The sequence below is a fragment of the Cebus imitator genome, unplaced genomic scaffold (genome assembly GCF_001604975.1).
Source record: "Cebus imitator isolate Cc_AM_T3 unplaced genomic scaffold, Cebus_imitator-1.0 Scaffold37, whole genome shotgun sequence".
NCBI classification, from domain to species: domain Eukaryota; kingdom Metazoa; phylum Chordata; class Mammalia; order Primates; family Cebidae; genus Cebus; species Cebus imitator.
Genome location: NW_016107352.1, coordinates 1,539,743 through 1,567,062, shown reverse-complemented (window position 1 = coordinate 1,567,062; position 27,320 = coordinate 1,539,743). Strand labels below are relative to the sequence as shown.

Genomic DNA, 27,320 nt, shown 5'->3' with positions numbered 1-27,320 from the left:
TTGGAAATAAATCCAATGCTTAACTAGTACTTTCTTTCCTTTTTAATGGTGTATATTATGATTTTTAATTCACTTTGTCTTTGTATTTTCTTTTGAAAATATCAGATTCTATAAATCCTTTAAAAATGAAATATTGAAAAGATCAAGAAGTAGGGTAAGAGCTAGCAAAGGAATTATATCCCTTTTAAAATATTTATTAAAAAATATATTCATACACTTCAGAAGTATTAACTAAGCACCTAATAAATGTGTTCTGTTTAATACTTAGCATAAATTTTAGTCCCAGATTTAAATTTAAAAAAAGATCTCGATGAAATGATTTCCTAAACAGCAGATAACCAAGAGTAGCCCTCATTAGTAGATTCTCAGAGTAAATCTGCTACCCTTCTACTGCCTAAAGTGTCATTAAATGTCCATCCCCAAGAACCCAACCTGCAGCATCTTGACTCCTCATCCTTCTTGATGAGCATTTGTTTTTTATTCTCTGCAGAACTCACTGTCAGCTTTCAAACTTCTAAATCAAACAGAAAATGATTATAAAGATTTACTTCAAAGTACGTAAGCTCCTGCAAAGCAAGGCTGAGCCCTTTGAAAAGATTCATTTTCACTTGCCAGACCCATAACCCCAGGGTAACTGTGCTGTCTCTGGGCATGGTCTTGGTGCTACTTTTGCTCCTGATGCTGAGCCAGAGGCTAAGGACTCATGGTTGTATTTAGCCTGGGATAAAGCTGGTGGAAAGAAGAGCAGGTTCGTATTTCATTCCAGGCATGTCATGGCTGCCAACTACAGGCGAGTGATGTAGTGTAAATGGTGGCTATGAAGGGAATGATGGGGTGTGAGGATTAAAGAATATACTCACTTTTCCTAAGAGATTGTCAAACCTACCACTATTTCCTCTGGTTACCAAAGCATGTGATCTAGCCTCAATCAACAACAGAGAATCCTAGCTTATTCTCTAGACCATCTCACAAAGTACTCCCTCTGATTGTCTGCTTTTTGCTGTATGTCAGAGGCCTCAGTGAGAAGTTATACTTGAGGGAAAGAATGAAAGTCAATGGCTGCCCAATATTGGTCTGATGGAAAGTCATGATCCTGGGCCAATTTCAATAGAGTTCTGAAATTGTCTCCATCTATGGTAACTTACAGAATTGCCCTTTATTCTTAAATGATGTCCCTTTTGTAATTTTGGAACAAATATCCTTTCTTTTATTGAATAGTGGTGATACAGGAATTTTCGAAAGTGCCTTTAATGAACTAAAATTGAAAACCTTTATGAGTCCATTTTTATAACAAAAAGCAAATGAAGTCAATGCAACTATATGTTTAATATCTACTCTTCTGTCATTTTTTCTTTCATAGTTTAAGGTTTATTCATTATTTTTTTAAATGGGAGAATATTTTATTAGTTTCTGGAGTAGAGTGATTTTAAAAACACAATCTAGGTTGCAATCTACTGGGAGTAGGCAAATAATCAGATAATTAATATCAGTACCACAGTTGTGGTTTTAAGTACCACAATTGAGGCATCACAGAGAGAGCTCCTCTCTCACTATAGGGCTATGCCTGGAAAAGGTTTATAAAGGAGATGAAGCCTGATCTGAGTTGAAAATATGAGTATAAATTAGCCTTCTGAGAAAAAGAGAAATGGGAATGCTGCATGGGTAGGGGCTTGGGCAAGTCCCTTAAGTAGAGAGAGCATGGTGGATTCAGAAATCTACTTAGTGTGGAAATGGAGAAAGAGATCCAGAAGTGAGTTATGAAAGGGGCAAAGACCAGACCATCTTAAGACCTTGTCTTCTGGGAAAAGTTATTTGGATTTTATCCTAAAGCATTAGGGACCTGTGCAGCAAATGACTGATACTTAAGTTTTTGTTTTAGAGAGATCACACTTATAGAATAAGGAAGACTGAAAGGAGGAAACGCTGTGTGGATATAGGTGCTGGGATTTTAGGGGACCCAATAGCATCCATTTTCCCCTGCCAGAGAAACATGAACAAGAGGAACATGAACACACAAAAAAAATTCTTTTAGAATTTAGTGCCACTAAAATATTTGGGTCTCTAAGGAATAGTCATGCTTTCCCCTCTCTAATGATGAGAACTGTGACATTTGCTGTTTGTGTTTTTTTCTTTAATTTCAATTTGGGTACAAGAAAATTCAGTGCCAAATGCAGTGCTCTGGTTTGCAACAGAATTATTAGTCCTGTCAAGTTTTCAATGTTTTCCTAATTTTGAGTGACTTTTTCATTTTTTATATGTTTTGCTATAATCACATGCATCTTTCATTCTTTATTTTTCATCTTATTTTTTGATTGATTAATTGCAGATATGTACATTAAAAAAAGTGGGGTGGGGGAAAAGGCAGGAAGTGCAGTGCTGCTGCTTTTGAGAGCTCAGCAGTTTCCAGGCAACACATAATATATATGGACACATTTTTCTCTAAACTGACTTTTTTCTTCTATACACATAAAATAACAAAATATATTCATTAATTGGACAATTAGGAAAAAATACAATCATCAGATCCATTTATTTGGCTATTGCTAAAAGGCAGAATTTTGACTGACATTATTTACCATTACTTGTTTCTTTACATTATAAATCTAAAGGCCTCAATAAATGCATTTTACCTCAAAGAAGGGAAATTCAGTTGTTCAAATTGGAAGAAAAAATTCTTCACAAGAAACAACTCTTTCTAGTGTACTCCAGTCCCTAATATTTTGAAGTACCAGATTTTGTTAGCATTCATTGAGAGCCTTGTACTTGATAATAGCCTCCTGTTTCATCTGTTTACACACATTTGAAATTTTGAAAACATGCGCTCGGGTCATAAAGATAAAGATCATTCTCATTTCACTTCATACAAATTTTAAATTTTGACATATCAAAAACTAGCTGAAAGAAAAACAGATTATGAAAAACATAATTTTAGAATGTGTAGTGTAGTTATTATTATTACACATGAACTCAGACAATTACATATTTTAAAAAGCTAGCATGTTTAAACTTGTGATTCTATAAAAGAAGCCAAAAATTTACTTTTTAAAAAAAGTGTATTAAAAAAATTGTTATGAGATAAATTAAACTATATTATGAAACAAATCCAATATCTACTGCTTTTGAGCATGACATTTGTGTTCTGTTTGTTTTTTTTTTTTTTTTTTTTTGAGACGGAGTTTCGCTCTTGTTACCCAGGCTGGAGTGCAATGGTGCGATCTCGGCTCACTGCAACCTCCGCCTCCTGGGTTTAGGCAATTCTCCTGCCTCAGCCTCCTGAGTAGCTGGGATTACAGGCACGCGCCACCATGCCCAGCTAATTTTTTGTAGTTTTAGTTGAGACGGGGTTTCACCATGTTGACCAGGATGGTCTCGATCTCTTGACCTTGTGATCCACCCGCCTCGGCCTCCCAAAGTGCTGGGATTACAGGCTTGAGCCACCGCGCCCGGCCGTGTTCTGTTTGTTTTTAAACTGGTATAATGCTTTTCATTCATGCATTCATTTAACCAGTAGGCTACCTGAGGACAGTGGCAAAGACTGGGTTCAAGGAGAATCACTAAGGGACTGTTCCTTTACTCCCTGTGGAAGGTGATGGTGACTAGACCTACAATTGTAGCTGTGGGATAAAACAAAGTGGACAGGTGTGTATGAGAGTTATTTCAGGGTAAATGTCAGAGACTGATGATGGATTGAATATATGGAGAGAAGGAGAAGAGTCAAAGATGATGGTGCTTGAGTTCATGACTTGAGCATTTGGGGATGTCAATCACTGAGAGAGAAGATAAAAGGAGGAACAGGTGGAGGTGGGGTGGGGTAATGATGAGCTCAGTTTGGAATGTATTAAGTTTGAAAAGCTTATGGATCATCCAAGTAGAGATGAAAGTAATTTAACAGTATGTATGAACTGTCATAAAAATGTGTCCACTTCTAGACCTTTCTTTTAGGATAGTCACATTAAAGAATTTGCAATATTATTTATAACATCAAAAAATTGGAAGCAACTTAGTTTTCCAATTCTGAAATAATTGTGGAATAAACCATGTGCACTTAAAAAATTATATTACCATAAAGCTATAATTACAAAGACTACAATGTGGAATATGCTTATGATGCAGTAAGTGAAAACGCAGGATAAAAATTATATTTTAGAGATTATTGTGATTAGATTAAAATAAATGCATTTGAAAAATATTCTGCAAGGTACATTGGAAAATGAAAATAGTTTTCTTGGCAATGTAAATGAGTTTTGTTTTTATATCTCACATTTTCTGTAATGTTTTTATATTGCTTTTATAATTTAAGGAAAAAAAGCTTCAAAGATGTAATGTTTTTATATTGCTTTTATAATTTAAGAAAAAAACATACATGGGCATGAAAATTTCTTATGCCCATTTATATTATCTTGAAAGGAATTAATTTAAAATATTATTAATTGCAAATGCAAATCAATGTCTTACCTAAGCAAAAGGGCCATTAACAGTTATAGAAAATGTTCATTTTGTCTCTGTCCTTACAAATATATTTCACAATCGTGAAGGAAAACTACAGTGTTGGCTTGGTAGTTAATAAGAGGATAGAAGTTGAGTGTATGCGAGTCTTAAAAGTAATAACTTGTTTTAAATTGAATATGTTTATATCCACTGATCATCTAAATGCTAGTGGTTTCTCATATCTACTTTTGTTCTGAATTTTAAACTTGATCTTTAATTTTAGTCCATTATTTACTATTTGTTTCCCAAAGGTACAATAGGTTTTTTTTTAAAAAAAAAAATACTCTTTCAAATGAGTCCTAAATCCTAATATAAATTTGATGTGAAGAGCAAATGAATTTGTGTGAACATATTCTGGAACACAGTTGTCATCTCAGGCTTGGTCATAACTTTATATTTACATTTACATAAGTTTGAACTTCTGTGCCGTACTTTCAGTTTTTTAAAATAACAGCTTTAATGAGATATAATCCACATACAATGCACCTATCTAAAATGTACAATTTTAAATTGTGATTTTTAGAAAATTCACAAAGTCATGCAATCATTATTATAATCAATTTTAGAAAGTTGTTACTATACTAACACTGCACACCCACCCTTGTACCCATTTGCAGTCACTTACCACCACCTCCACCCCTAGGCAACCACCAATATACTTGCTATCTCTATAAATATGCCCATTCTGGACATTTTGTATAAATGGAATTATATAATATATACTTGTCTGTGACTGGCTTCTTTCACTTTGTAGAACATTTTCAAATTTCATCTATGTTGTAGAATAAATTAGTATTTCATTTTTAATTGTGCAATAATATTCTATTTTATGGATATGCCACCTTTTGTTTATCCATTTATAAACTGATGAGCATTTGGGTTGTTTTTATTTTTTGACTATTATGATGTCATTGTGAACATTCATGTACAAGTCTTTGTGTAGACATATATTTTCATTTTTCTTGAGTATATCCCTAGGAATAGAGTTGCTGGGTCATATGTTAACTCTGTATTTAACATATTGAAGAATTGCCAGACTGTTTTCCAAAGCAGATGCACCATTATACATTTCCACCAGCAAAACAGGAGAGTTGCAACTTCTCCACATCTTCACCAGCACTAGCTATTATGTCTTTTTGATTATAGCCATTCTAATGAAAGTGAAGTGGTATCTCATTGTGGCTTTGATTTCTATTTTGCTGATGACTAGTGATGTTGAGCATCTTTTCATATAGCTATCAGATATCTATATATCATTTTTGGAAATATGTGTATTCATATCCTTTGCCATTTTTAACTGAATTATTTGTCTTTTGATTAAGTTATAAGAATCTTTTATATGTTCTATATACAAGTCCTTTGTTAAATATATGATTTGCAGATATTTTCTCCTATTCCATGGGTTGTCTTCACTTTTCTTAATGGTGTTCTTTGAAGCACAGAACTTATAAATTTTGATAGAGTTCAATTCATCTATTTTTTTTTTTTCTGTTACTGCTGGAGCTTTTGGTGTCGTATTTTAAAAGTCATTGTCTAATCCAATATCATATTTATACCTGTTTTCTTCTCAGAGTTTAATAGTTTTACCTCTTACATTTAAGTCTTTGATTTTTTGTGTGTTTATACTATTTTAAGAGAATTTTTAGGTTTATAGAAAGATTAAACATAAGGTGCAGAGATTTCTTTTGCATAGCCTCCCCCATTATCAGCATCCCTCACCAGAATGGTACATTTATTACAATTGATGAACTTACATTGACAAATCATTATCACCCAAAGTCCCTAATTTACATTAGGTGTCACTGTTGGTAGAATATATTCTGTAGGTTTGGACAAATTTATAATGACATGTTTCTACCATTATAGTGTCATATAGAGTAGTTTCACTGCTCTAAAAGTCAGCTGTGTTCCACCTGTTCATCCCTCCTTCTCCCCAACTTCTGGCAATCATCAATGTTTTTATTGTCTCCATAATGGCTTTTTTTTCCCCAGAAAGTCATATAATTGGAATCATATAGTCTGTAGCCTTTCCATATTGGCTTATTTCACTTAGTAATATGCTTTTAAGTTTCTTCCATATCTTTTCATAGCTTGATAGCTTACTCCTTTTTTAGCACTGAATAATATTCCGTTTTCTGGATGTATCACAGTTTAATTATTCACCTACTGGAGGACTTCTTGGTTGCCCCACTTTTTGGCAGTTATAAACAAAGCTTCTATAGATATCCACATGCAGGTTTTTGTGTGTAAATAAGTTTTTATCTCCTTTGGGTAAATACTCGGGAGAGTGATAGCTGGATCATATGGTAAAAGTATGTTGTTCTGTAAGAAACTGCCAAACTGTCTTCCAAATTGGCTACACCATCTTGCATTCCTACCAGCAATGAATGAAAGTTGCTATTGTTCCATATCCTTGCCAACATTTGATATTGCCACTGTTCTGGATTTTGGCCAATCTGTGTGTTGTATATCTCACTGTTTTGTCTTTCCCTGATGACATGTAAAGTGGAGCATCTTTTCATATACATATTTACTACAAGTATATCTTCTATTATGAGGTATCCGTTAAGGTCTCTGGCTTTTTTTCTTTCTTTCTTTTTTTTCAGACAGAGTCTAACTGTGTTGTCCAGGCTGGAGTGCAGGGGTGCAATCTTGGCTCACTGCAGCTTCCACTTCCTGGGTTCAAGCAATTCTCATGCCTCAGCCTCCCAAGTCGAGTAGCTGAGACTACAGGATCATGCCACCACACCCGACTAATTTTTGTATTTTCAGTAGAGACGGGGTTTCACCATGTTGGCCAGGCTGATCTCGAACTTCTGACCTCAGGTGATCCACCTGCCTTGGGCTCCCTAAGTGCAAGGATTACAGGGGTGAGGCACCACACCTGGCCTGTGTTTTAAATTTCAAGTTCTACTTGTTCATGCTGGTATATAGGAAAGTGATTGACTTTAGTTATATTAATCTTAGTATCAGCTCTATCAGCTTGTGCCTCATGTAATTTGATGCTTTCTGTTTTGGAAGGTTATTAATTACTGATTCCTGCAACCTTGCTATAATTACTTACTAGTTTTAGGAGATTTTTAAAAATCAATTCTTTTGAATCATATAATCTGCAAACAGTATTATTTTATCCTTTCAAATTTGTATACTTTTTATTTTCTTTTTGTTTTTTATTACATTAGTTAGGACTTCCAGTATGATGCTAAAAAACAATAAAGAGAGGCAACAGTTTTAACTTGTTCCTGATACTAGTGGGAAAACTTCAAGTTTCTTACCATTTAGAGTATTATTAGATGTAGATTTTTTGTAGATATTCTTTATCAAATTGAGGAAATTTCCCTCTATTCCTAGTTTACTAAGAATTTTTTTTTTTTCACAAATTGCCATTGGATTTTGTCAAATGCTTTTCCTACAACTGTTGATGCTGTCATGTGATTTTTCTTCTTTAGCCTGTTGATGTGATATTAACTGATTTTTGGATGTTGAACTAGCCTTGCATAACTGGGGTAAGTCCCAGTTGATCATTGTGTATAATTCCTTTTATACATTGTTGACTCTGATTTGCTAATTTTTTTTTTTTTTTTTGAGGATTTTTGTGCCTGTGTTTATGAGAGATGCTGGTGGGTTGTGTAGTTTCTTTTCTCATCATGTTGTTTTCTAGTTTTGGTATTAAGGTAATTTTGGCCTCACAGAATGAGATAGGAAGTATTCTTTTGGCTTTTGTCTTGTGAGAAATATTGTGGAGAATTGGCATAATGTCTCCTTTAAATGTGAGAATCACTTGAACCCAGGAGGCAGAGTTTGCAGTGAGCCGAGATCTGCACTCCAACCTGGGCAACAGAGCGAGACTCTGTCTCTAAAATAAAATACAATTCAACAGTGAAACCATCTGGATCTGATGCTTTCTGTTTGGAAAGATTATTAATTACTGATTCAATTTCTTTGCTACATATAGGCCTATGCAGATTATCTGATTTTTATTTATTTATTTTTTTCTTCTGCTTGCTTTGGATTTGATTTGTTCCTCTTTTTCTAGTTTTTTGAGGTGGGGGTTTCAATGATTGATTTTAGATCCTTCTTCTTTTTAATGTATGCATTCAATGCAGTGAATTTTCTTCTAAGTATTACTCTTGCTGACTTGTAAACATTTTGATAAGTTATGGTTTCATTTTTATTTAATTCAGAATATTTTTAAGTTTCATCCAGGATTTCTCCTTTAATCTATGTGCAGTTTTTGAAGTGTGTTGTTTAGTCTCCTGGTTGTTTGGGATTTTTCAGTTCTCTTTTGATATTGAGTTCTAGTTTAATTCTACTGTGGTCTGAGAGCAGACAGTATATGATTTCCATTCTTTTAAATTTGTTAATTTTTTATGGCCTGGAATGTTGCTAAATGTTTCATATGAACTTAAGAAGAATGTGTGTTCTGCCGTTGTTGGATGAAGTAGTCTATAAGTGTCTATTAAAACCAGTCAACTGATGATGATACTGAGTTTCACTATGTCTTTACCAATTTTCTGCCTGCTGGTTGTGTCCACTTCTGATAAAGAGATATTGAAATCTCCAACTATAATAGCGGATTCATCTGTTTCTCTTTGCATATCTATCAGCTCTTGCCTCATGTATTTTGATGCACTGTTATTAGGCACATACACATTAAGAAGTGATTTGTATTCTTAGAGAATTGACCACTTTATCATTATGTAATGTCTTTCTTTGTCTCTGATAAGTTTACTTGCTGTGAGGTTGGCTCTGTCTGAAATTAATATAGCTCCTCCTGCTTTTTAGAGTTATTGTTAGCATGGTATATCTTTCTCCATGCATTTACTTTTAATGTATATGTATCTTTGTATTTAAAATAGTTTCTTTTTTTTCGTAAACAGCATATAGTTGGATCTTGATTTTCAATCCACTGTGACAGTCTCTGTCTTTTAATTGGGGTATTTAGACCATTGATGTTTAATGTGATTATTGAGGCCAGGCATGGTAGCTCATGCCTGTAACCCCAACACTTTGGGAGACAAAGGCAGTCAGATTACCTGTAGTCAGAAGTTCAAGACCAGCCTAGCCAATGTGGTGAAAACCCATCTCTATCAAAAATACAAAAATTAGCTAGTATGGTAGCAGGCACCTGTAGTCCCAGCTACTCATGAGGCTGAGGCAGGAGAATCACTTGAACCCAGGAGGCACAGGTTGCAGTGAGCTGAGATCTGCACTCCAACCTGGGCAACAGAGCGAGACTCTGTCTCTAAAATAAAATAATCTACCATATTTGTTATTGTTTTCTGTTTGTTGCCTTTGGTTTTTGTTTCTGTTTTTGTCTTCCACTCTTTTCCCACTTTTTATACTTTTAATTGAGCATTTTTTTATGATTCTGCTTTCTCCCCTCTTTTAACATATCAGTTGTATTTTTTTAACTTTCTTTTAGTGATTGTCTTAGAGTTTGCAATATACATACAAAACCAATCCAAGTTCACTTTCAGATAACATTATGCTACTTCCTAGGTAATGCAAGTATCTTATGATAACAAAATAATCCCTGTCTCTCCCTCATCTCTCTTGTATCATTGCTGTCATTCATTTTGCTTATATATAAGTGTACATAAACATATAGATGTATACATTTATGGATACATGGGCAAATATGTTGTTGCTATTATTTTAAACAAGTTGTTATCTGTTAGATCAATTAATAATCACAGAAGGTTTTATTTTATCTTCATTTATTTCTTCTCTGATACTCTACTTTTCTTTATGTAGATCTAAGTTTCTGACCTATATCATTTTCCATCTCTCGAAAGAAGTTATTTTAACATTTCTTGCAAAGTAGCTTCACTTTATTCATTAGAGCCCTCTGCATATTAGTCATAGTTGTTTGAAATTTCTGGTCTGATAATTTCAACATCTCTGCCTTATCTGAGTCTGGTTTGATACTTGTTCAGTCTTTTCAAACTGTGTTTTTTTGCTGATGGTATATTTTATAATTTTTTCTTGATAGCCAAACTAATGTATGGAGTAACAGGAATGACTAGAAGTAGAGCTTTAGTAATATGGTGGTCAGATGTTGTGGGAGGGGAATTCTATATGATTAGTTCTCAATCTTTTAATAAGCCTATGCCTCAGGACCATGAATTTCACATCTACCTTTCAAGGTAGATTGTTTTTTAGTGTTTTCAATTTTCTTAAAGAATAACCTGAGAGTTTTACATTTTTACAGCGTTTATGTCATGGTTGGTGCAGATGTCCCGTTTTCTTCTTGTTTACGAGAAGTTGAAAATCCACAGAATCAGTTGAGATGCAGTCAAGAAATGGAGCCTGTAATAACATGTGATAAAAAATTTCGTACTCAATTTTACATTGACTGGTGCAAAATTTCATTGGTGAGTTTTTATTTTATTTATTTTTTTTTTGCAAGTGTAGTTAAAAATTATGTGGCTGGAGGTGGTAACATTTGACTAAAACTTGAATTGCTTTTAGGAATAAACCCTGGTTTTACTTTAACTGCAGTTGACTTCCCTGAGTTTAAGGATCTGGTAAGGTCGTTGACAGTGCATCCATTTAGGAAAGAGTATATCCACTTTTGTTCTTATTCTACCCTGGATTAGTTGCTGGGGCTGGATTAGCTTGGCAGGTGGTCTAGATGAACTGCTTGGACATCCATATAGCTGCTAAATGGGCACAGATAATGGAGTTAGTATGATATGTGCAGAAAGATTCTTCTTAAATATTCTGCCACTACCCCACTTTGGAGGAGAGGATGGAGTACAATAATAAATCTGAAAATAAAGCAATATTGTGCTATGATTTAATATTCCAAAGTCAAATTATAGAGACAATTCCAAGTGAAAAAAGAATCATACCCATAATTCATAAACATTATATTTCTTTCCAAATCACATTTTAATTTGCATGTTAAAAGATTTAGGAAAATGTAAGATTTCAAATATATTTAAGATATATGTAACATTTTATATATGTTTATATATCATTTTATATGTCTGTATATAATTTTTAGATCCTATTATCTGAAAGGTAGGAGAGTTGTTTTAATTCTTTGTTTTTTTCTTTTCATATTTAATGTATCCAACTGATGTTTTAATTTAGTGACCTTTTAGTTTTAACTTCTGTCAACTTTTTATGACTGGTGATGAGTGAATTAGATCTAAGTTTAAAGTTGACATTTGAACAAAGTTGTTGACACATAAACACAACTATCACTTCATGTCTTAGAGAACCAGCTGCAGGCAACTTTCCAGGATCCAGTACTAGAGAACATATTACTCACGTTGCAACACTTAGCACTCCTTGTGGCCTTTTGCCTTGAACTCTTCCTCTCATGCCTCTTGTCTCATGGCCCTTAGAAAAATGGCCTTCTTTGCCTTCCTAAGTAAAATTATTATTATAGGCAAATTTGCTCAATATTTCAGTCAGGGTGCTAATGATACAAGGGTTCAGGAGACTGAGCAGCTGCAGCCATAACTCAGATTCCTCTCCCAGCATCAGTGGATGGCAGACCCTAACAACGCCATTTTACTTGTGGTTGTTCTAGAAAATTAGTTTATGTTTAGGACTATTACTCAATCTCTAAAAGTTTAAAAATGACATATGCCTTAAAGATTTTTGTTTATGTGGTAAGGCTTTATAAGTGGAAAGTTTGGGAATTTTTATTTTTTATTTTACATGTATTTATTTTTATGCCATATCTTGCCACAAAAGATTTCAGAAGGTTAAATAAGAGTCATACAATAAACATAATAAATAAAATGTAAAAGAAATGGAAAATCAGGACCTAAATTTCACCCTCTAAAAATAAGCATAAGGCTGTGTTTGACAACAAGCTGCCTAATGTGAAGGAAAAAAAAAAAAAAAAAGAAATTCATCAGTTGTTTAGTTCTCATTCTTAAAAAGGAAGCACAGCATCCATTCTTTGGCAGAAAACAAAAGTTTTTACTAACATTGTATTATTAAGAAAATTTTTCAAGTGGAGTTTTTTGGGAGCAGATACTGAATAATGCTACAATAATTATCCCCAACAGTTTATTTTAGTAGCAAATGTAGTAGCAAATTTCACATGGCTGCATTTTTAGTGTGCCTCAATAAAAACCTTAGCATAATTAAATGCAACTCAGTGAAAGCCGCTCAATTAATGTGGAGGTAAATTAACATAATGCAACTGTTGTAGTTTTTTTGATTCTGGGATGGAATTAAGTAAGACTGGGTTAGGTTCCATATTCCCTAGACTATCTTCCATAAAAGTTACTTCTGTCAACTGGAAGGCAGAAAGATCAAGGACATGTTTGGAAGTTGTCCCTGTTTTGTTTTGTTTTGTTTTTCCTTTCTCTTTCACTAAACTTAGAAACCATAGGTGCATACCTGGTTTTCAGCCAGTTTTAGGTTTGGTAACATCTGCACTTGAGTATTGCCACTAGCAAATAAGACATTTACATGGTAGTGTAAAGGACTATTGCTTTAGAGAAAGGAAACCTAGAAAGAACAACTACACTGATAGGCACATACACGTTAAATATGTACACATGTAAACGTATATGTATACGTGTTTTAGAGAGAACATAGAAAGTAGACCAAAGTAAAGCCTTTATTACTTTCATTCATTACATTCCCTACCTCCAGTAAATACTTGCAAATTCAAAGTGATAAAGTAATTGGAAAAGATGGCTTTTTAGATAATTTGTCAAAGAATGTTTTAGTGTGTCCCGATCTTAAAATCTCAATGTTTGCAACCATTAATTTATTGTGTAATTGTCTTCTTTTGTATCAGGTTGATAAAACAAAGCAAGTGTCCACCTATCAGGAAGTGATTCGTGGAGAGGGGATTTTACCTGATGGTGGAGAATACAAACCCCCTTCTGATTCTTTGAAAAGCAGAGACTATTACACGGATTTCCTAATTACACTGGCTGTGCCCTCGGCAGTAGCACTGGTCCTTTTTCTAATACTCGCTTATATCATGTGCTGCCGACGGGAAGGAGTGTGAGTACTTTAAGACTAATAAGAAAATTAGAGATCCTGCCAAGATAACAACATAGAAGTTTCCATTAAAAACAAAGTTTCATTTAGCTCATAAAACAGTTTGTAAATGAATTGAAATTGTGTTCAAACTGCAATATTTTATTTCTTTAAAATGAATTAAAATAGTTTCGAGTCTAGTAAATCAAATTAGGGGATATAATTAGTTTATTCAAAAATTATTAAGGCTAGATGTAAATTCATACTGGCAAAACAGTCCCAAGAATAATTGAGGCTAGATATTTGGTTATACAAGCTATCTTGTATGAGCAGAGACTGGTTTGCAGACCTGTAATTGCACTTAAAAAAAAATTGTGTTAGTTTGATCAGAAGTGATGGTCAAAATTCTTCTTGAAATCATTCTGCTGTCAAACAAGATGACACAGTCTAAATGTTTAAAATATATTTTTAAAACCCAACTTAGGAGTAAATTAATGAAAATAAGGTATAATTTGAGTAATGAGTCTTCATGAATAGTTAGTACTTTCAGGACATCTATGTCAATTAAGGTAATTTCCAAAGATTACCTGGAAGTCAGGGTAACAAAGCAAAGGTTAAAAAATGAATAAAGCAGCAAGTAACAAATCCTTTCATTTTTACATGTAGCTTGATTTCATTATGTCATAGAATTTATTTCAATCAAGGCCTTGATTCTTAATCTCCATTTTTTTTCCATTTTTCTATGTGTTTCTCATCAGTATTCCATCGTATGTGTATCATCCAAGTAATGTCATAAACCTGGTGGCAAATGCTGCCTGGTTGCATTTAATAGTAACAATGTCAGCGTTTCCACATCATGCAAGATCCCATGAACATATAGTCTTAATGTTCCAAATATCAATGCTATTATTTAATTCATAAATTTTGTTTTGTTTCTAGGGAAAAGAGAAACATGCAAACACCAGAGTAAGTGTCTTTTTTCCTGTTATTTTCTTCATCATTTTTGCCACTTCTCAGTTGCCCATTGTGCTCCATACATGTGTGTCATGCTTTTTTTCATTCATCATCTTTCATAGTTTATTTCATAACTGTGAAAGCTGCTTTCTAAATAGAGATATTTAGGAGGGGTAGAAACTAAAACCTTTAAAAAGGATTTGAAAACTAAGAGTAAACAGATAAAAATTAAACCTAAAGTATTTCAGATTCAGAATATTAACTTGCCATTTATATTATGTGATTTCCAATCTGCATTTCTGTAAACCAGAGAACAGATGAAAAGACCTTTCATACAAGTTTTCCAGAATCTACAGTAATAACCTACCATAAAATGAAACCTCTGTGAGTATTTATGAATGCCCCACCAGAAGCAAAAATATAAAAGCTATGATAGTTTTATCTTAATCATAGAAAATAAATAGAAAACTAGTTTGTTACTTAGGGCAGTAATATTAATACAATGCTTCATAGCTTAGTTTAATAAAACACTTATGTATTTTAAAATCAGTTTATAGTTTTCAGTTTTGTTATATTAAAAGTATGTGAGATATCTGACTTTGTGAGATAGTTTGTTGAATGCCCAAAGTGCAATAATGTCTTGTCACTTTAAAAAATAAAAATACTTCATAGCTTTTTCAAATTGATGACCCGTTAAGCTAATATATGATTTTTAAGCTAATATATGATTTTAAATATATGTTGTTTTATTTCTTTTTGACCTAGCATTCAACTGGTTCATCACAGTGCTATTCAGAAATCTACCAAGGAACTTCGAGACATGTCCAAGAATAGAGAGATAGCATGGCCCCTGTCAACGCTTCCTGTGTTCCACCCTGTGACTGGAGAAATCATACCTCCTTTACACACAGACAGCTATGATAGCACAAACATGCCATTGATGCAAACACAGCAGTAAGTGTCCACTTAGAGCCACAATTATTAATATGGGTGTATATTTTTACTAATATCTGTAAAGACCAGATTTTTCTGTTGTTGTTGTGTTGTTTGTTTGTTTATAACTGGAAGAGAAAATACAAAAAGGATATTAATTGTGTAAATCCCACCCCTACTGTCCTGAGACAAATACAATACAATTACTTTTAGGAAATGTACATTTTCCCCCCTACTAATGCAAATAAGACTACATATACCTTAATATTCAAGAAATTGACACTGATACTAAACTCACGTTTGCTCAAAGATGAGTTAATTATTAAAAAAGAAGCATATCATAAGCATTTCAATTTGATTATTTTTTAGAGATGTTGTTAGAATTATTTGGTTTTAACCTATTAAATATGTTATTACCATAGACCTTTGTAATCTAAATTTTTGCCTTAGAATTAAGGATGTTTGGGTTGTTTTTTGTGATCTGCTTGTCTATCAAGGCAGGCAGTTCCAATTTGGGCTATAAACACCTATTTTATTAGTGCAAACCTTGTCTAGTGCTATAGGGACCAGGGTTAGAAAGCCTGGAAGGACCTTGTAAAGATAAGGATAAAGGGTGAGGAAATTGTACAGTTGCATTTAGGAAACCATGTTGTATAATACTGTAATACAGCATTATGCTACATCGTATATTGCTAATATAATGTAGCCTAATGGTCACATTTTTATATAAGGGAATGGTGGGTAAAACTGTTGTTTATAAGAACATGTCTCTTTTTTTTCTTTTTAACCATATGTTAAAATGAGTTGAATTCAATTGCTCAAGCACTAGAAGTCACAAAGTTGGCTTTTGAGGTCCTCCTCTTTTTCACTTTACTTTTGTAGATGGAGTGGTTATGCAGAAAAATCTTTCTCACTCTCTGTCTCTCTCTTTCTTTCTCTTGCTCTCTCTCTCTCACACACACACACACACACACGTGCGCGCGCGCACACACACACACCCCCCATCCCTTAGGATATGATATTAAAGTGAACACATTCACCTGGGAACTCTGCTGGGTACATTTTCCCATTGAATGTTTATTTTTGTAACCAGAAAGAATGCTTGTGGTAATTTGAAGATTAAATAATAATTAATATGAATAGTATAGATAGACAAGTTTATCCAGAATACTTTAGAAATCCAAAAGTATTATGAATATTTTTCTAAAGTTCTCTAACATCACTTAAAGTCATACAGAATAAGGTTCGTGTTTTATGTGCATATGTATGTGAGAGAGTAATTACATAATGGGTAGTGGGTAATTTAAGTAATGAGTAAAATTGCATAAGTTTACAATTTTAAATTTTGGAAACATTAATACATCAGGGATATAAATATTAAAGTCTGCAAAATTTAGTTGCACTGAATGAAACAGATGGGTTTCTATACTCTCTGATGGTCAGTAGCCTATCTATTATGGGTCATCATAAAACCCAGTTTACCAGGATTAGATATTGATGAGAAAAATTGGTAAAATTTCAATAGTATTGTAATAATTCACAATTTAACCTTTTATGCCTTTTTTAGGTGAAAATTATGAAATGGCTTTGTCATTTTCAAAATGAAAAGAATTCGTACTTATTCTTTAAGGTTATTAAGTTTCTGATATTGTTTAACCTAGCATGCCAGTGAAATGTTGACAGATACCCTTCAAAAATGAAGTGGTCAAATCACCTAGAAAAAAGTAGTAGCAACATTGCAAACTTTTAACATGAAACATGAAGTCCTGTAGCTAACCAAATTGTTTATGAATGATAAATTCAGTATACTTAGTATGAATGTGAAGAAGAAATGCATACCCTTTTAAGAAGTGTTAATTAGTAAGTGCAAGGCAGCATTATCCAAGCATATGCCTGGTTATCAAGTACTGTAATGTAAAGGTTTTATTTCTCTGTTTTTTAAGCTACAACAGTCCTCAGTCCCTTAGTGTGCTGATATACTTTATGAATCCATAGGAAAAGGTCAGAATAGGCAACTCTTCATAGAACAGAGTTTGAGAAATGCTTCTATTGATAATGTAACAATGCTGTAGAATTTTAGAGTAGAAAACTAGTTATAATAAGTAGGGGAACTTGACTACATATATAAGTCAGTAAAACTCTATTGCTAATGAAATTGAAGAGAAGGAAAATGTTGCTATCATTTTAAGATAACCCTTTCTAATCATATATGTTGAAAATAAGAATAGCTCCTTAAAAAGTATTTTGATTCCCTGTAGTTAGAATTTTACAATGTTGCTACTAATATACAAACAAAATAAAATTTTCTGTCTAGTTTACACCAAATGCATCTTTCTGGTCCTTCCATAACCCCATCAAGACTGTCATTATGTTGATCAGATCTATTTGCAAATGTAATACGCTATTATATTGAACTTGCAACAATTTAAACACATACGTAGTTTTAAGTCCAGAAAACCTTCACATTATTCAGAATTCTGCTAATGGAAAAGCTCCATTAACTAGCACTTCTATATAAATAGGGTACATAGATAATTGATGATGTTCACAATGATTATTCTGAGGCACTGCAGGATCATCAAGTGCGTCTGACTCATCAGAGGAAAATTAAATTACATTCGGTGTCGTTTCAGTGTTGAGTGTATATTATCTTTCTTTTATTCTTGGAAATGGATAATATGTGCACGGTCTCTATGGTAACTCCCTATAAGCCAGAATATGTGATTAAATTAACCTCATTTTCCAACCATGCCAGATAATAGGGAATTTATTGTATGGGGTTCATCATAACTGTTCTTCATGGAAATTCAACTTTTACTCTTTACCAGAAAAACAGCCATGTTTTAAAAGTTTTACTTCAGCACTGAGTAGACACACATAAATATTTTGGTCATTTGGATTGAACTGAATTCTCAAGATTAAATGATATGATATTTGGGGAGGCATTACAGTACTCAATAACCAGTTATATGCTTGGATAATGCTGCCTTGTACTTATTAATTTACCCTTCCTAAAAGGGCATGTATTTCATCTTCACATTCATACTATGTGTACTGAATTTATCATTCATAAACAATTTAGCCAAAGGATTTCATGTTTATTCTTCAGACTTGATACCAGAAATATTCAGACACGGATATGGCTAAAGGTTTACATTGGCTTCTAAGTAAGACTCAAGAATATTCAAAGCTTTGTTTCAAAACTGCATAAAACTAGTTTGTTCCTTTAAACAAGTCAATTTACATCAGAGGTATAGAGAACTCACAAAATTGTGTAATAAATGACTGCCACTGTTATCAATCACATAGTAATATTTTCTTTTCGGTAGAATGTTTCACAAAGTGCCAGACTGGCACCATAAATTAGCCAGTAAGAAAAAATATTTAATCATTTGCAGAAGATAAATTTGAGCCACTGATAAGGGGCAAAGCTAAATTAGGTCAGACGTGAGATTAGATTATTTACCTATCCTGACATCTAGGCAGGGATAGATAGCATTCATCATTGACCTCAGAGGGATCTCTGATTTAGGTTGTAAGCAAAATGAACAAAGAGGCAGTGGAAAGGGAAGGTGGAGTAGAACCTGGAGATGTGCCCAGAAATGAGGTGTTTCATTTTGTAGTTATTCCTTTGCTTTTCAAATTACAGAGATAATATAAATAGGCTGTTAAAACTATCACATAGTCTAGAAATATAAGGTCAACTTAATTTGATCTTTGCTAATGTATTTATTATTTAATAAACTTTTTATTTTTGAATGATTATAAAGGTACAGGAAAGTTACAAAGATAATAGAGAGTTCCTAGATACCCCTCAGCCAGTTTCTCCTGTTGTTAACATCTTATAGTACCATGGTACATTTGTCACAATGAAGAACCCAGTATTGTTACTTTATTGTTACCTAGACTTCAGACTTTTTTCAGATATCATTAGTTTTTTCACTAGTGTTCTTTTTCTGTTCTAGGATTCCATCTAGGACACAATAATCACTATGTTTCCTTAGTCTCCTCAGGTCTGGGCATTTTCTTATACCTTTCTTGTGGTCCCATGACCTTGACAGTCATGAAGAGCTCTAGCCAAGTATTGTATAGTATGTCCCTCATGCCCTCGTATAGTAAGTTTTTCTGCATCTGTCCTTTTTATCTTTGTAGCAAATAAGTGTTGCCATTAATAGCAGGACGAATTTTTTTCCTCTATAGACATTCATCTTATGTATTACAATTCATTTCTGGAAATCACATTGTAAAGTAATTCTTAAAAGTAAATTGACTTTGCCCAAAGAACCATTGTTGTGATTGGGGTTATGTTTGTGACCAAAGACTTCACATCAAAAATCTATTATATATTTGATTGGTGTACCTCAAAGATTGCCCTTTGTAATTGTTTAAATGAAAAAAATTTAATTCCAAGTAATAGAATTTTAGGTCCTCAAAGGAATGTCAAGAGAGAGTCTAGCCTTGTTCCCAAACCATGTTATGTGTCAGAATCACCGTAGAGCTTTTACAGTATACATCCTGGGGCTCTGAGTCAGGGAATTTAGAGTCTGGTGGGAGTGTGCGTTATGGTAGTGGTAGAGCTCCTGCAGAGAGCTTCTCAACAAAGTTTGAGAATTCCTGGCTTAATAATCAAACGACTTAAGTTTCAAGATTGGAAAATCCAAAAACTCTGATATTTCTGGTCAGGCTCATGAGTGGGAAAGGTTGTTATTCACATTCCTCTACATGGAGTTTTAAAAGTGGAATAGTTTTTCCTAAATTCCCCCATGTGAAACTGTGAAAGAGAAGCAGTCCATGCACATTGTCTAGGAGGTTGGAGGTATTTGGGAGTTTATGCTACTCAGCCTCTAGAGTTTTCCACACCTCCCTAAACTGCCTGAGGAAAATGATATGGAGAGATTGAGAGATAGAGCTAATAAGAAAACAGTGCCTGAATGGCTAAAGCTGGAACAGCTCAAAGCCATTGAGAAATTGTTATTTTGTAGTCTTATGCATGGGGACAGGGATCCCAATATTTGATTTTCTAAAAAATAATTTTTTATTATATTAAATTTGTAGTGAGGTATGCTGTCTTTTGGGGAAAGATATGCCTCTTCACTATTCTTATGACAACATCAATACCAGTTGATTTTTCTGAAGCGGTAGGCATCTTCATGAGGCCCCTTAGTTAATGAATAACTGGGGATAGTGCTCCACACATTTTTCTGGAAGATATTAACTTGTTACACAAAAATTTTCCTTATTCATTATTCTAAACAAAATTCCTAATCCAGGATAATTGGTTCTCCCTCAAAACAGGAGATAGGTTGCACCTAATCTTTTGAAAATTGACAAGTATAAAAGTAGAATTAAGTCTTCTAATTAAAAATAGTATCGAATCATTTTAGCTTTTATTTAAGTATTTTTCCATTTGTCCTCCCTTTGGTCACAATCACAACTTTATGGTCAAATTTCATAAATAAAAATTAAGTTTTAATAAAAGTATCAGTTGAAGACAATGATTTAGGGGACTAAGATTTAAGATTATGGTGTCCTGTTGAGAAGAAGTATCAAGCAGCCAAGAATATTTCCGAGCCATTGATTTCCAAAAATATATTACTATTTCTTATTGTTTAGTGACGTTACCATACTAATTGAAAAGTGAAATGTTTTGTATTCCACATAACTAATGTCATTTTCTTTCAACTCTGGCATGGATTCTTTGGCTTTATGCAAATCACTTTGCTTTTTAGTATTGAAATAAGTAGCAATATAATCAGTTGATAATCATCAACTTTACTCACAGAATTACTGTATAGGGTATCCAAGAATGTCAAATTACTTTGAAACGGTTGTACAAATAACAAATAATTGTGTACTTCCTCCAAATCACTTATTTCTTAATTTGCAAATCATTACCTTTGCATTCTTAAAGAATGAAGTTTGTGCAATGACTAATTTACACAATTTTCTATTTAAATGCATGAAATTAATGAAAATGAAATTAGAAAATAATGCTAATTTACAGTTACAGTTTTCTTAAATTTCTATGTAATACAGTTTATACATAATAATTTTTCACTTTGTCTAATAATAATTATTTTAAATTGTTTTATGATTTTAAAAAGGTCTTTCCTTAGAAGGATTATAGGGCCTCTACTTGAAGTTGACCCCCCTCTCCTGTATAATTGCCTTTAGGACCGTGCTCTCACCAAAGATGAAAATGCTCCACCTTCTTCCTGTATCCTTTGCATCTTTTAACTAGCAGAGTTGAGGGTGTAGGCATTTTTTCTAGTGTGCCTGAAGCAGTGCTCTTACAAGCTGTGTTCCTTCAACACTTAAATGGAATATACAGTTTTAAATATGCCCATCATAGATGTATTCACACTCTAATACAGGTTCGCATGTAGTTACAAGTTGTACATATCTTGGAGACTCAAGGGTCCCCCTCAAAACAGGAGATAGGTCGTACTTAATCAGGAGAAACTGAGTCGCAGTAATTTTTGGTTGAGCACCTTTTTGTACACACAAGCACTTTTAATATAACTCATCTAAGTTTCCTTTGAAATTACAAGGAGTGCATGTGCATTGTTCAAACATAACCACTTAGAACATGCACTATGCTTTTCAGTCCCTAAATCAATATAAGACACACAGTTGCTTTCGTATCTATCTTCTCTAAATTTCTTGCTAGTTTGTTTGTGGCATTTTTCTCAACCAGCCATCTCTTTTCACCTAGCCCAACCCATTGTGATTTAGAAAGTTTAGCAATGCAGCAAAAGAGGAACAAATGGAAGCTAGAGGAGAAATAACAGGGCATAGGTTGTCTTTGATCAGTGGTTTCCAAGCTAAATTCCACAAAAGGTCAGTTAGGAGGCCAACAGGAGGGCCAACAAGGCAGGGGGAGGCGTCCAACTACCTCATCCAAATGCTGATATTGAATTTGAAGTATCTTTAATCTAGGGCTTTTGGAAAACCCGTGTCTTTGTTTACCAACCACTGCCTATGTTACAACACCTACATTCTGGACTTTCTTTATCCTTTTTGATTTTTGTATTTTGTTGAAATGTGTTGATTTCATCTGTTAACAGGCTAGGTAGAGCTAGAGATGGTAAGGAATGAGGAAGTGCTTGTGTGGGTGTGTGTGCGTACTTGTGTACAGAGGGTGCACTGTATTTGTTTTGAGTATAGAATAGACCCAAATCAGTTGTACCTGAGTAGGTAAAACACATTCTCCCACCCCACGCCAGATGCCCATCTAATTGCATTTTGACTTCTGTAGTAAAGATGTTTGCCTTGCCATCTTTAAATGTAGAACTTACTCCCTCTTTGTAGTTTATAAATTGATCTTTTTACTTTGTGACCAAAACAAATATAAATACATTGTGTGAAATTCTGAAAGAACAAACAAACTAAAAAGAAATACTCCTCTAGCCCACACGGGGATAAGTAAGGCTGATAAGTAACAATAAAAAAGAATATAAATGTTGGAACAAATTATTAAGTAACTTCCTCAAATTAAGTTAGAGTTGAGTTTATTATTTCCTTAGTAATATCTTTAAAGTGGAACTGAGACATTAAAAAAATCACTCAAAGGTGTTAACTATAGATTAAATTAAGAGTTTAAATACTGTTTTCCACTTTAGATTGTTGTATTTGGAACATAATACTTTCTTGGCTGAAATAATTCAGATCAATGGTTTTCAAACTGTTTCTTAGAGATTTCTTTGAATTGCTGTAGGGGCCAGCATGAGGGGCAGAGAAAACAAAGCAGACAGGATTCCTAACTCCCTTGTTTCAACCCAGGCAACCTCACATTTATCTCTTTTGTACGTCGCAGTTCCGCTTAGGGTTTCAATTAAGAGGAATCCAAGTGCTAAAGAGAAAACACAAAACTTTGAAAATCCCCAGCTTGGATCAAACTTTATTGCAAAGGACTGACTCCTAGAGTTTCTTCCACACAGAACTTAAATTGTACATTTTCATAAACTAATTTTAATATCAAAATTTGAAACTAAATGGGTGTATCTATGTCAATAAACATGTATATTATGTGAGTCTTTTTTTAATATACTTTAAGTTCTGGGGTACATGTGCAGATTGTGCTGGATTGTTACATAGGTATACACATGCCATGGTGTATGTGAGTCTTTTTAATGCTTACTGCTCAGGATACTAAACAAAATAGGATGGTTCTTATTGTTCATATACATTAGGGCAATTAAATATTATGTTCAGAGAATACAATGACTATCAGCATGTGAATGAAAGCATGCTAAATGGTAACCTAATTGTGAGTTGCTTAGAGAGGAGCCATAATATGTTAAAAATTTTAATAACATTTCTTATGGGAATTTTTAAATTATAAGAGTAATACCTGTATGTTATAACAAGTTCTGAGTTGTTTGCAAGGACAAATGGGAGCTGATTGGGTACAGGATATGGTAGTAGCCATGCTTCAAGCAGACATGGGGCACTCCATGTAGGAGTGAGATATATTGTGGCTTTCCAGGCCACATTAAGAAATCTGAAATTTAATCTGCAGATAAATATAAGGAAATATTGAAATGTGTGTTATTTGAATGACATAACCAGACTTGTGTCTTAGAACAGTAGTCCCCAACCTTTTTGGCACCAGGAACTGGTTTCATGGAAGACAGTTTTTTTCACAGACCAGGAGTAGTATTACACACTTTATTTCTATTGTTATTACATTGTAATATATAATGAAATATTATGTAACTCACCATAATGTAGAATCAGTGAGAGCTCTGAGCTTGTTTTCCTGCAACTAGATGGTCCCATCAGGGGGTGATGAGAGACAGTGACAGATGATCAGGCATTAGATTCTCATAAGGAGTACACAACTTAGATCCCTAGGGTTCACACTCCTATGACAGTCTACTGCTGCCACTGGTCTGACAGGAGGCGGAGCTCAGGTGGTAATGCAAGTGATGGGGAGCAGCTGTAAGTACAGATGAAGCTTCGCTGGCTCACCTGCCGTTCTTCACCTCCTGCTGTGCAGCCAAGTTCTGTCGCCCAGGGTTTGGAGACCCCTGTCTTGGAAGATTGTTCTGATAGCAGTAGGCAGAGTGGATTATAAGGGGACAAGAATGTGAATAAGGAAACAAGTCAGACCGATTACAAGGATCCAAGTGAGAAATGATGATGGCTTCAACCAAGCCATTATTAATTAGCAATGGAGATGGGGAAGAATGGGGCAGATCCAAATGAGACAAAAAGAAATGCCAAAGTCCCTAAGTAGTTGAATGTGGGGACTGAAGGAGAGGGAAGGAACAAGGATGACTTCTGCATTTTGCTAATGCATTTCATGCATGGCTACTGTCATTCCTGACGTGAAGATAAAAGAGCACAAATGTTTGAGATAGTGAATGAAGGTTATATTTATTTTTCCATAAAATGTGTGAGTGTATGTATGTCTTCTAGACCCGGATCTGAAAGTATATAGGTTAAGAGCACAAGCCACTGTGTTCACATCTTTACCTTCCACATCCTAGGTATGTGGCGTTGGATCTGCAAGGGTATTTCCTCACCCATAAAATGGGGAAAATATTAATGTCTACCTGTTAGGGTTGTTGTGAGGTACTTTAGAGTATAGCAGGTAGTGAAAGATTCATGCATGTTATCAAATATTATTAATTTTTATTCTCCTCAGACCTAGTTTCCTCATCTGTAAGCTCATGAAGGGGGAGGGGAATTGTGCTGGATTACATGACTGGGGTTATAGTTACCCGTAAAGTTTTTCAATCTAGTATGTCTGCTCTCTTTTTACAAGTGTGTAGCAAACACAGTTTTACTCAAAAATGTTCATCATTTCTAGGAACTTGCCACATCAGACTCAGATTCCCCAACAGCAGACGACAGGTGAGTGCTAATAATAATAATTTCATGTTTATGGATGAATCTAATAGATTAAAAGATAATTATGGCACTATATATATAAAATTTGTGTCATAGACGTAGACATAACTTAGAACCTCAGAATAATAGCTTAGATTATGACGTAGATTGGCATCAGAATGATAAACACAGGGTAAATGATCTTAGAGCAAAAGCATCCATGGAGGTCCTGTCTAATTAAGGAAGACTGAATAAAACCCCTTTCCTTTAGTGAAGCTCCCTATTCTTCCCCTTGGTATGAAAGATTCTTAGCTTGGATGCATCCAGGATTTGTCTCAGTAAGTGAGCAGCTTGAAACTGACTCTTACAAAAGGAAAGCATTGTGACTAATCACTGAGGCTTCATTGGGATAAATGAGAAGTGGCTGGCCTGGTTTTAAACCCGTTTTAAAAAGCTGTTATAACATGACCAGTGACAACAAGATGGTGGACAATTCTCCTTGGACTATTCTATTTCCCTAAGACTTGCTTTCTTTATTTCTTTCAAGTGTCCCTAAAAAATTTCCACAGCCAATTATTTCATTCATCTCTATACTGAGTAGATAACTTATTCATGATTGTCTTCTAATTAGTGGTTGATTCCTAGTTCTAATTGCCAGGCAACCATTAATGCCTTTATAGCTCTTTTGGAAAAGCAAGAGAAGTTTTAAAAATGTAAGTTGGATGTGGAATTCTAAGTATGAATAGTGGCATTGTGATAGGGAAACTATTAAGTAAGTCTCTTAAAAACTTCAGGCACATCCAGAAATGTATTGCATGTTTTCATTCAGAAATTATCTTCTCTATTACTGCTTTCGTGAATTTAAGGAGATTTTCGTTTGACAACTTTTCAAAGATTTGAGGCAAGTATAATGAAATTGTTCGTCAGATTTCAGTTACAGGATAATGTTTATCAGAATTTTTCCTACAATTTGATTACTCAGTTTTAATTAAATGCTAATGTGTTTCAACAAGACTATTCAATATATTGATGTGTTGTTGCTACTTTGTAAGTATTCAGGAGATTGATGAAGGAACAAACTTTGTTATAAAAATGAGTCACCTAAAGAGAGAAAAAGATAAATGAATTCCTAGTACCACTAATTTCATGGCTATTTTTTTAAAGAGGAAAATTTCTAAAAGAATATTTCTACAATGGAAACGATAGAACTTCATCATTAACCTTGTAGCTTCCATCTCTCCTAAGATGTGTATCTTCTGATGCTTAATTATTTCAGGCATGGAGTGAGTAGAAAGGAGGCAATTTCTAGAAAAATAGTAAATATTTCTTTCGAGTATTTAAAAATCTAGACTTTACTTACTTACCCACTAGGGGAAATAGGAAACTTTAGTAGATGATATTAGGGCAATTTAATAGTCACATAGATTTTTTTTTAGCAAGTATGCTTGTTAACTTGCTACATTTTAGTAACAGAGCGTTTTCAAATACAAGGACAATTTTTGCCTAAAGAAATACAAGAGCTGGAGTTTTCCCAAGGGCTTTTAAGGTTGTTTAACCCAATTTATAAAGTTATTTTTCTGAAACAGATTTTTGGGAGCAGGCATTTTGCTTGAGTCAAGAAAGCTTTGCTCTTCTTTTTAGTTAACACTAGAGCCTATTACCTTCTTGCTTTCTTACATTTTTCTGCAATTTGGATTATATTACTAAAATACACTATCTCTTCTGGTTGTTTTGTTGTTACTATCTCCTCTTGGTTGTTTTGTTGTTATTTAGTTTTTTTCAGTGAGTCCCTACAATATCTAAGTGCCAAAGGGAGAGAGACCACCCCAGCATTTTGTTATAATTATGAAAGATTGGTGTGTTTGTACCTCTGGTACATTTAAAACTAAATGGAGGCCGGGTGTGGTGGCCAAGGCAGGTGGAACACCTGAGGTCAGAAGGTCGAGACCAGCCTGGCAAACATGGTGGAAACCCCTTCTCTACTAAAAAAAAATACAAAAATTTGTTGGGTGTGGTGGCACGTGCCTGTAATCTCAACTACTTGGGAGCCCGGGGCAGGAGAATCACTTGAACCAGGAGGCAGAGGTTGCAGTGAGCTGAGATCACACCACTGCACTCCAGCCTGGACAACAGAGCGACTCTGT

The 27,320-nt window shown here is 34.1% G+C and overlaps 1 protein-coding gene across 12 annotated transcripts in view; it reads left to right on the top strand.

The window, feature by feature from the left end:
- SGCE (sarcoglycan epsilon) overlaps positions 1 to 27,320 on the top strand; it is a 70,055-nt gene that overhangs the window by 41,510 nt on the left and 1,225 nt on the right. For 3 of the 12 annotated variants that reach the window (XM_017525125.2, XM_017525120.2, XM_017525130.2), the window contains 6 exons: positions 10,703 to 10,865; positions 13,265 to 13,476; positions 14,392 to 14,418; positions 15,172 to 15,360; positions 25,157 to 25,200; positions 26,043 to 26,077. In XM_017525125.2, the coding sequence (XP_017380614.1) occupies positions 10,703 to 10,865; positions 13,265 to 13,476; positions 14,392 to 14,418; positions 15,172 to 15,360; positions 25,157 to 25,200; positions 26,043 to 26,077 (670 nt within the window). The remainder of the gene's footprint in view (positions 1 to 10,702; positions 10,866 to 13,264; positions 13,477 to 14,391; positions 14,419 to 15,171; positions 15,361 to 25,156; positions 25,201 to 26,042; positions 26,078 to 27,320) is intronic. The other 9 variants (XM_017525127.2, XM_017525123.2, XM_017525131.2 and 6 more) reach the window with 3 other exon arrangements.